Source organism: Gavia stellata, chromosome 7, assembly GCF_030936135.1.
Source record: "Gavia stellata isolate bGavSte3 chromosome 7, bGavSte3.hap2, whole genome shotgun sequence".
NCBI classification, from domain to species: domain Eukaryota; kingdom Metazoa; phylum Chordata; class Aves; order Gaviiformes; family Gaviidae; genus Gavia; species Gavia stellata.
This window is the reverse complement of record NC_082600.1, coordinates 17,841,800-17,850,923: the sequence shown is the minus strand read 5'-3', so window position 1 is coordinate 17,850,923 and position 9,124 is coordinate 17,841,800. Positions and strand designations below refer to the sequence as shown.

The 9,124-nt window shown below is 41.0% G+C and overlaps 1 protein-coding gene across 1 annotated transcript; it reads right to left on the bottom strand.

The window, feature by feature from the left end:
- Window positions 1–392: 392 nt before the first annotated feature.
- LOC104256846 (alpha-1-antitrypsin) lies at window positions 393–4,721 on the bottom strand. The gene is made up of 4 exons (XM_009811406.2): window positions 4,031–4,721; window positions 3,095–3,365; window positions 2,386–2,533; window positions 393–649 (listed from the first exon to the last, which is right to left on the bottom strand). Exons 1-4 carry the CDS (start codon window positions 4,683–4,685, stop codon window positions 440–442), a joined length of 1,284 nt encoding a protein of 427 aa, XP_009809708.1. The 5' UTR covers window positions 4,686–4,721; the 3' UTR covers window positions 393–439.
- Between the last annotated feature and the right edge of the window lie 4,403 nt (window positions 4,722–9,124).

The following is a 9,124-nucleotide window of genomic DNA, read 5'->3' as shown; positions in this document are numbered from 1 at the left end:
GAAAGACTAAGGAGACTTGTCCTGGGATTCACAGTGGAATGAGAGGGAGGGACAGGATGGTTTCTCAGCTGAAGGGGATAGATTTGTGGTTTCTGAGCTGAGGACTTGATATGCAGGAAATGGGAGACATAGGGAGTTTCTCAGCCAGGAGTTGGAAGGTTCATCTGCATGCAAGGGACAGTGGCACCAGTGATGAGTGAGTGAGGTAGAGAAATGTTTGTCTGTTGAAGATCCCACGGCTGCCTATTTGGCCTGGGTCATTTTGTAAATATGGCCCACTCATGCTTGTCCCCAGCTGCCTGTTTGTAAGTGAAGAATAACTTCATGTAATATTTATTTATTTGTTAATTAGGGATCAATTCTAGTCCCTTTTTGCAAAGAAGTCCCTGGGGTGTGCACAAGCTCTCATCTCTGCACTGGGGAGTACAAATGCCCTGGCCTAGTCTTCCTTGGCAGCTGGGTTCACAATTTTCCCCATGAAGAGGATGCTGTGGGTGGTTTTGTCAAAAACCATCATAAGGAAGGGCCTGTTGAATCTGATGTGAGGAGGAAGAGGAAACAGTGCAGACAATAGTGACACTTCTATCACAGTCACTGCAGCAGCCTCTGTGCCGTTCTCACTAACATCCACCGTGGCCTTGTGAATTGCCTGCAAGGAAAACAAAGATTAAAATCTAGGTACAGAAGAGTGAGAAGCAGCTGGGGACAAACTTGCTTGCTTTAACACTGTGAGAAGGTAGTTTTTAAAAGAAAGCACAGAATGAAAGTAGAACGGGTGTGAAAAAAGATAGTCATGTCCAGCCTTTCCAAAACAGGCAAAGTTTGCTTTGTGTTCAGGTAGAGTTTTCTTCAACACTCTGGCAGAGTCAAACCCGGCTGCTTGCACAGACTGAGCAGACTAGAGAACATTTGTTGTTCTGTTGTTTCTCAGAGTAAGATTTTGTCCTTAGTATTTAACACAGAAGAAGTAAGTTTTCATTTTGTATCAATTTCTGTGTATGCAAAAAATACCTTTCTACAAAGACGCAATAGTGACAACCTTTATAGGGTGTCTTGCTCTAACACAGCCCACTGATATGACTTCACTTTACAGGGCTTTCTATGATAGGTATAGCAAGTTCATATTTCTGAATTGACGTGATCTTATTTCATTGGTTTTGGTCAGCCCTCTGTATGTTCTCTTCATTGTCGATAACGCAGCTGAAATTTCCTCTCATGAGGTCCTGTTAACTTTCCTCTATTCACTTGTCCTATATCTCTAATCCAGGTGTTTAGACATGTAATAAGGTATTATTCAGTGTGAGGAATCACAAAATCATTAAATAATATAGGTTGGAAGGACCTCTAGAGGTCATCCAATGCAACCAACCACCCTACGCTGCATCAGCTCTGACACTAGATAAGGTTGCTCAGGGTCTCATCCAGTCAGGGTTTGACTATTTCCAAGGACGGAAATTTCATAGCCTCTCTAAGTAACCCATCCTAGTTTTTGATCACCCTCATGGTGAATTTTTTCACATAATATCTGATGAGAATTTCCCATTTTCTATCTTGTGTGTGTTGTCTCTTGTCCTGTCACTGTGCACCTGCAAGAAGAGTCTGGGTCCATCTTCTCTGCACCCTCCTAATAGGTATCTGTAGCCAGCACTAAGAACACCCCTTCACCTTTCCTTCTCCTGGCTGAAAAACTCCAGGTCTCCCAGCCTCTCCTCATACATCCTGTGCTCCAGCCACACAGCCATCCTGCTCACCCTCCACTGGACTCGCTCTGCTCCAGTATGTCCACATCTCCTTTGCATTGGGGAGCCCCAAACTGGATGTGGAGTACTCCAGAGATGATCTCACAAGTGCAGAATAGAGGGGAAGGATCACTTCCCTAATGACACAAGGCACATATTCCCTGGGACACTAAGGAAATCACTTCGCTTAGCTGTGTGTCAGTTTCTTGTTTGTGAAATGGGGCTATCCCTGTCCCACGAGTCTGATGTCCACGTAAATTCTGAGGTGCTCAGATAACGCAGTAATGAGAGGTGTATATACAGGATAAGAATGACTATTCCCAAACTTATGTCATAACTATGACTCTTGTCATGCATTAATTATTTTGCACCAGCTTTTAGTGAAATTATTCCTGTTATCCTTTCCAGATCTGTTTTCTTCTTCAGAGACTTTCAAGTGAATTTGCAGGATCGCTATGCAGTAAACAATTTCATATTAAACTGTAGGAACAACAGCCATTTAATGCCTAACCTTTTACTTCCTTTATTACCATCCATGAGCCATGACTACACTCCAGAAGTGGGATCAGCCTATTTGTGGAGATAAAACCCGCATGTAAGAAAAGCAGACAAATCTCTTGATTACCATCTCTGTTTGCATACTTACTTTGGAAACCTTCAGAAGAGATTTTTCTGCCACTCCAGAGAGATCAGCCTTGCCACTGAACAGCTCTGTCACACCCATTTTCTCAAACAGGCTCTTAACATCATAGGAGCCGGAGATGGAGAATTTTGGGAGGTCCAGGTAGATTTTTCTTTTCAAAAATAAATGAAAAATGTGAAATTATTATTGCAAGATCCCTTGATGCAATAGCTGTTGCAGGTATACACCCATCCTAAATACCTGTGGAGCTAAGGCTTGGCTTTCTAAGACAGTGATAAATCCCATGTTAGAGAAGCAGAAATTGAGGTACCTGTCCCACCAGCCACAGTCTGATCAGTGTTTCAGGGACAGAGTGCTGCTTTATGAAAGTGACTGGCTGGAAAGTATCATCCAGACTGGAGAAAAAGAAAAAAAAAATATTTTCTTTCGAACTGGATTCTTCTACTCAAGGCAGCCTCCTGAGGGCAATGTACCTGCTTGCAGGACCCTCACAGCTGGTAATGCTCCCACTGCTGTGACTGGGGGAGCTGAGGAGAGGGTTCCCCTTAGGTACAAAATCACCCAATACCTTGTCTGAGTTAAAGAAACTATGCAAAGCTTGTTCCTCAGAGCTGTGCTCAGCAACTCATTGTGGCATCCTAAGCTTTACCTTGCTTGGATGAGTAGTTATGACCTGTTCGACATTTAAACAAAGCAGCAGTTAAAAGATTACCTTTTTTCAAGTGATTGCATCCAGTTAGACACTGTTTCTTTTAGCAGAGCATCCTCCACCTGCTTCATTGTCCCTTCATCAGGCAGAACAAACAATGAAGTAGCATTTCCTTTGTATGGGATTTCTACAACCCAGCAAGACAACTTCTCATCCCTATAGATATTAAAAGCTTTGTTTTGATGCATCATTTTGACCTTAACAGAATTCTTGCCATCCAACAAGAAGTCATCGTCTCTGGTGGCCAAATTGTTGAAAGGTTTTTCCCAGTAGCCTTTTGAAAAAAAACAAGTATAGAATTGAATAAACTGAAAAAGGGACTAATAAAGGCATGTCACATTAGCTGATACTTAATATACTGTGTTTGAACTGTAAAGTCAACAAAAAACCTATCTCAGTTTAAGGATGCTTGTTCCCTGGCCATGGAAAGAAGCTTTACGTCATTTCAATGGCTCTAATAAAAATCACACAAGAAAAATATAGGCTGAGGGTTGCTGCAGAAGAGACCTGAGCCTTTGCCTGCTAAGGCAATGGTAAAATTTCCACAGACTCCCACTATACAGGCTCCAGGTTTATTCCTTTTATACAAGTATCATCCGTGTTTGACCACATCCTGCACAGCCGAACACCTGTGCCTTTCAACAAATCATCATAAGTTCCCAAGCTCATCCTTTCTGAATATTTTCAGCTCTGAACCTGGCTTAAAATTGATATGACACCGATCAGTACTTCTATGGGTTCTTTTTTTTTCTTTCTTTCTTTTTTTTTACTCATCTAGAAAATGATTCTTCATACCTAGCTTTTCAGGTAAAAGTGGAAAAACACATTTTAAATTAGATGATAGAATAGGTTCATAATGTGAAAAAAGTTATGTTTCTTAGCTCTGGATAAGACTTCCAGAGCTTATGTGTATAACTGCTACCCACATTTGTCACTCACCTTTAAAGAAAATGTAATTAACCAGAACCATCACGGTGTTCTCATCAAGAGTCTTGAGTAAATCAACAATTTTCCCACGGGTTTTTGTTTCTATGTACTTATTGATTTCCTTTCTAGCCTCTGAAGAATTCTGGAAGTTACTAGAAATAGCTTCAGAATAATAAAAATTTGTGACATCATCCAAAAATTTTTGGAGCAGTTTCAGTCCATCATCTATGAACAGGGCATTGCCCATGTTCAACTGCACTTCACGGTGAGGGTCATTCAGCAGCTGGAGGACACGCTGAAATCCTTCATGGATCTCCTGCTCCTCCATCTCTGTCAGGTTGAATGTGAGGCCTTTGTGCAGCTGACTGAGCGTGTTTGATCTGGCCCCCAGGGAGAGCATTGCAAAAGCAGTGGAGATGCTCAAAGGAGAGAAGAAAATATTCTTGTTGCCTGCCTCCTCTCTGACCTGCTTGTAGAACCTAAATGCAAAGTCAATGTTGCTGGGGGCTATCTTGACATGAGCCAAGTTTTCACCTTCAGCCTGGGAATGGTCTTCTGGGGAATGGGCTATTTTTTGTGCCTGCTGTTCATCATTGAGGTTGGACCTATGTTGACTCTGGACTTGAAGTACAAGAACCAACAAACACAAATACAATGCAGACTTCATTTTCCTTCTGAACAGTTCTGTTAAGAAAGAATAGAGTGACTTTTAGATCTAGAGAATTTTTTCTTTACTACATGTAAATAGTATTTGTAGTCTAGATACTGATTTTCAGATGTCAGTCTTTAGGAGTACTGGTCTATTTAGAAATACTTGGCCTCCTGGATAGTCTATTTCTAGTCAGTTCTATCAGTTTCCAACCAATGAGTAAAGGAAGGAAGATATTAATGTGACATCGCCAGGAAAGAATAGATGTTGTGTAGGCTTTTGTGAGGTATTATGCCTGAAAAGTTCTTGCCTCTGACCAGCATGGCCTCATTGCACTCCCAAGTGCCATTGGGGGCATGGCTGAGTTCACCTATTGCCCCCCATGTATTTGGTAAGTACTTTGGCAGAGGGACTGACTTTTGCCCATATGTTTCTGTAGCACCCATGGTCTTGTTATGATTTGGGTTTTCAAGCACTGCAGTGATACAGAGATAATGTCAGTTATAGCTGTGAATAAAATCCATCTAAATGCTCACCCCTTAAACTGTTTATATCTTTTTGCCTCTTGTGTAGCAGCTCTGAATTCAAGAACTGTATTATTTCAAAACATTACCTTAAATGTTTTGGCAAATTGAGGATAAATTGAGAAAGTTTATTGTCTCTCTCTATTGTGCATATACTATCCATAAGGTTGCAAAGCCCAAGACTCAAGAACTTAGGAAAAGCTACAGTGGAATCTGTCTTGCTGTGTATGTGCAATCCGATGACTTAACTGACATAAGCAAATTCTGCATAATCACACAGTCTCTCTTCTGCCCTTTTCAGGGGAAGAACCATGAAATACACTGGAGAAGAATGTTCTCCATAGGGTGCCTCACCTAAATTTTCTCAAATGACAGAAACTCAAAAACAGTAGCCTGCAAGAAAATAGAGATGATCTGAACGTTGTTCATAGCAGCTGTATACTTATTCTGGAGCATGGGATTCTGTTCCAGGATTTGTCTCAGGCTGTGTGTCTAATGCCAGGTTTAGGTCTTACATCAAACTTTTCATGGGGAGTTGTTAATTCTGGGTTCCCCCTTTTTTGACTGCTCAGTATGAAACACTGGAGATATAAGGTGTGGAAGTGCTGAGTATGGCAGCTGTGCTCAGCATGTCTAAAATGCTGGATAAAAACATCAACTCAAAAAAAAAAGGCATTCTAAATGGACGTAATTCATTTTGGTCTGGTTAGTACTCTTTTCATAATTCCCCAACTGGCTTTTGAGAAAGACTAATTTCTCTTCCAGGCCACTTGGTTGCAAGTACCCTAGTCTACAAGCACACTGGAGGTACAGGGACGCTACTCTTATTAGCCCTGCATCAGCCTGGAGTGGTCAGGACATTGGGATTGCAACTAAATTTACTCCTCTGGGAGCAGAGACAAGGTTTTTTTCTTCACCTTGGTATTGACTGTTGAGTATTCATTTTGGACCTCATCTCCCAGTCATCCTGTCACTATAGCTAGAAGCTGGATCACTGATTGAATCCTGCTTCCAACATTTAGAACATGCTTCCAGAAGCTAAAATAATTTTCAATTACTGTACAAAATAAATTCATCTCAGAATTAAATATTGTGCAATAAAAGGCAGAGATCACAGACAACATGAATTCAGACTTCTAAGAAAGTATAATATGGTACTTACAATGCTGGACTTCTCTTTCACAGTGCTTCTTCCCTATTCTTAATTTTGCTGGGTAGTATTAAGTTAATGACCACTGGTAAATATTAAACAGAGCAAATAAAATTTATTTGCAAAGCAAAGGCTGAGTAAGCTATTTTTTTTCTGGACATCAAACATTGTAAGTCTATTTTCCCGTCATACAGGCAGAATGATGCCAGCACCTAGGGCTCTGAGGGGAGAGGAAGAGCAGGGACCTTGCTACTCTTGGACTTGAACTAAACTGTGGGCAAAAGAGCTTTGCAAGGTAGTCTGGCATAACCATGGTAAATGAGCTTTAGAAAACAGAATGTTAGAAGAACTGGAAACCTAAGTTAGGGCCAAAGCAATGTCTGATTATAAAAAGGATGCTGTGTCCCACTGAACTCTCTGCATGGGATATCCTGATGCAAGAATGCCATCTAATTGAGTACCCAAGGCAGCAGTAAGTTTGTTCAGGAATAGCTCAGTTATCTCCATGTTGCCTTGCCTGCACACTACAGGTATGCCCTAACTGACATTGTTTGAAGGGCTCATTAAATTATTAGATAAAGGATAGTCGGGGTCACTGGTTAGCTTTTTGAGAGGCCTTTGATGAGTATTTTAGAAACTACTGAAGTGAAAAGTGAAGTATTAGCATGGCTTGAAAAATAGCCAAAATAAGAAAACAAATGGAAGAATGAAGTGGGCAATCTTTAGCATGGCAAAATGTTAGTTGGGGAGAAGAGAATAGATCCTCTTAAACCCTTGCTACATACACATAGGATAAGCATGATTTTTATATATATATGTGACTTACACTGAGTAAGCTGAGAGAAACACGCACAATTTAGCTATTTAGGAGGTTATTTAAGGATGAGATGCATGATGCTCATCCTAATTAGCAATGACTAATTATTTCCATTGAATGTACATGATTTCACCCCATGTAAATCTACAATTTATCTACACATAGGAATATGCCCACCATAGTTATTACTACATAACTACTATCTCTTAGAAGATAGAGGCAGAGTTGGTCAGAAGGTATTTCCACAGAGAAGTTTTTTTTCATGATGCGTGCAAGTACCCAGAAAGTTTATTGCAGTATTATGTAAAATGACCAAGATTCAGCAGGAGCAAGTATGCTGTTGCTTAACTCTAGCAAAGACAAGCTATTTTTCTCAAGTCTAGGCGTGCCTACATAGATAGCATGAATCTTTCAGCCCATCCCTAATGCTTGGCTAACCATCTGAAGGATGCTACTGTCTTCAGGGAGGAACTCCTGGGAATAGCAGAGCCTCTGTTTCTGATTACTCTATTTTCTCCCAGGATATGCAGCACCACTCAGTGTGTCAGGGAAAGAGCGTAAAGTTGCTGCTGTCCCTGCTCACCACTCCCAGGCACCAGCTCCGCTGACCCTGGCCCAAGCCTCTTCCTAGGCAAGGTTAAGACCAGCAGTTACATCAGACCCACAAATGACCATTTTTGTCCACAAACTTCAGAGCAATCAGCTTCTCAGCAATTCCAGATAGATCAGCATGGTTAATGAATCTGTCAGCCACACCTACTCCTTTGAAAATCTCTCTTAGGTCATAGGTGCCAGAAAGAGACTCTCAGAAAGCACGAGTCCCTCCTGTTGAATGCAATGGAAAATGAGGGTGAATCAACACACATGGGTATCACCGGCTCATCTGCCAGATGGCAGCATCTGTGAGAACCTAGAGAGGGGAAAGCAGTTTGTTACTTCTCTGCACATTCCTGTTGGCGCAAATGGCTGTGTCCCCAGAACAGACGTCACTGTGAAATGTGAGGCTAAACTGGAAAGTTTGTGCAGAGTTTTGCAGGAAAGAGATCCATACAGGGAAATTTCACAGAGGAGGGTAAAAAGCTCCTGGATGCTTCTAGATAAGCAGCGGCTGGGACGGAGGGACTCCTTCACCAGGTGCCAGGGAAGTCATATAAAGGACGGACAGACTTGCTTTTCTCATCAGCCTGATAATGGTCTATATGGAAGGAATTAAGGAGTAATTTAATTATCTCTTTCCCTACTGTCTGCCAGTGACTCTGCTCAGTTATGCAATATGTCTTGGTTCCTGCCTTATAGGAGGAGTTTCATCCCATATCATTAATTTACTCCTGTTGCTGCTTGGTTGTCAGATTATTATATGCCAGCTTTGCAAGCTATATTTCTGGGTTTTCCAGAGCAAAGGATTTCTGGCTGTGCAAACAAAACATCAGCAAGTTGATAAGCATTGAGCAAGAGAAATGTTCACTTTGCATGATAAATCCTCATGCAGCCATTTCTTGTTGCCTTATAAAGACGTATCACTCAAGGTCTGTCTGCAAAAGTTCATGTAAATAAACTTCTTGACATAAATAACTACATTAAAATCAGGAGATTGGCATCATTGCAAAATTGCTGTAAAAATCAAGTCCTCTCTGTATTTTCATCTGTTTCTGTAAAGGGCATCCCACCTATGATCTCCATGTCTTACAAATATTCATCCTTTTCTCCTCAGATAAGGAGAGTTCTTTTGGCTCCATTTCAAAAAACAGCGTGACTGACAGGAAGAAAAAAGCTGAAGGCTAAGCAAAAGGTCTGTAACAGAACTGGGAATAGAAACTAGACCTTTTCTGCTTTGTTTTCAGCTTCTTTCACCAGTGCAATAGGAATCTCTGAACTAAAATTTCATATGAACTCATAGTTTGCTAGATGAAAGCTGTATAAACAGAATCAAATAATCTTATTATTTTCTTCTGTGTTATATCTCAGA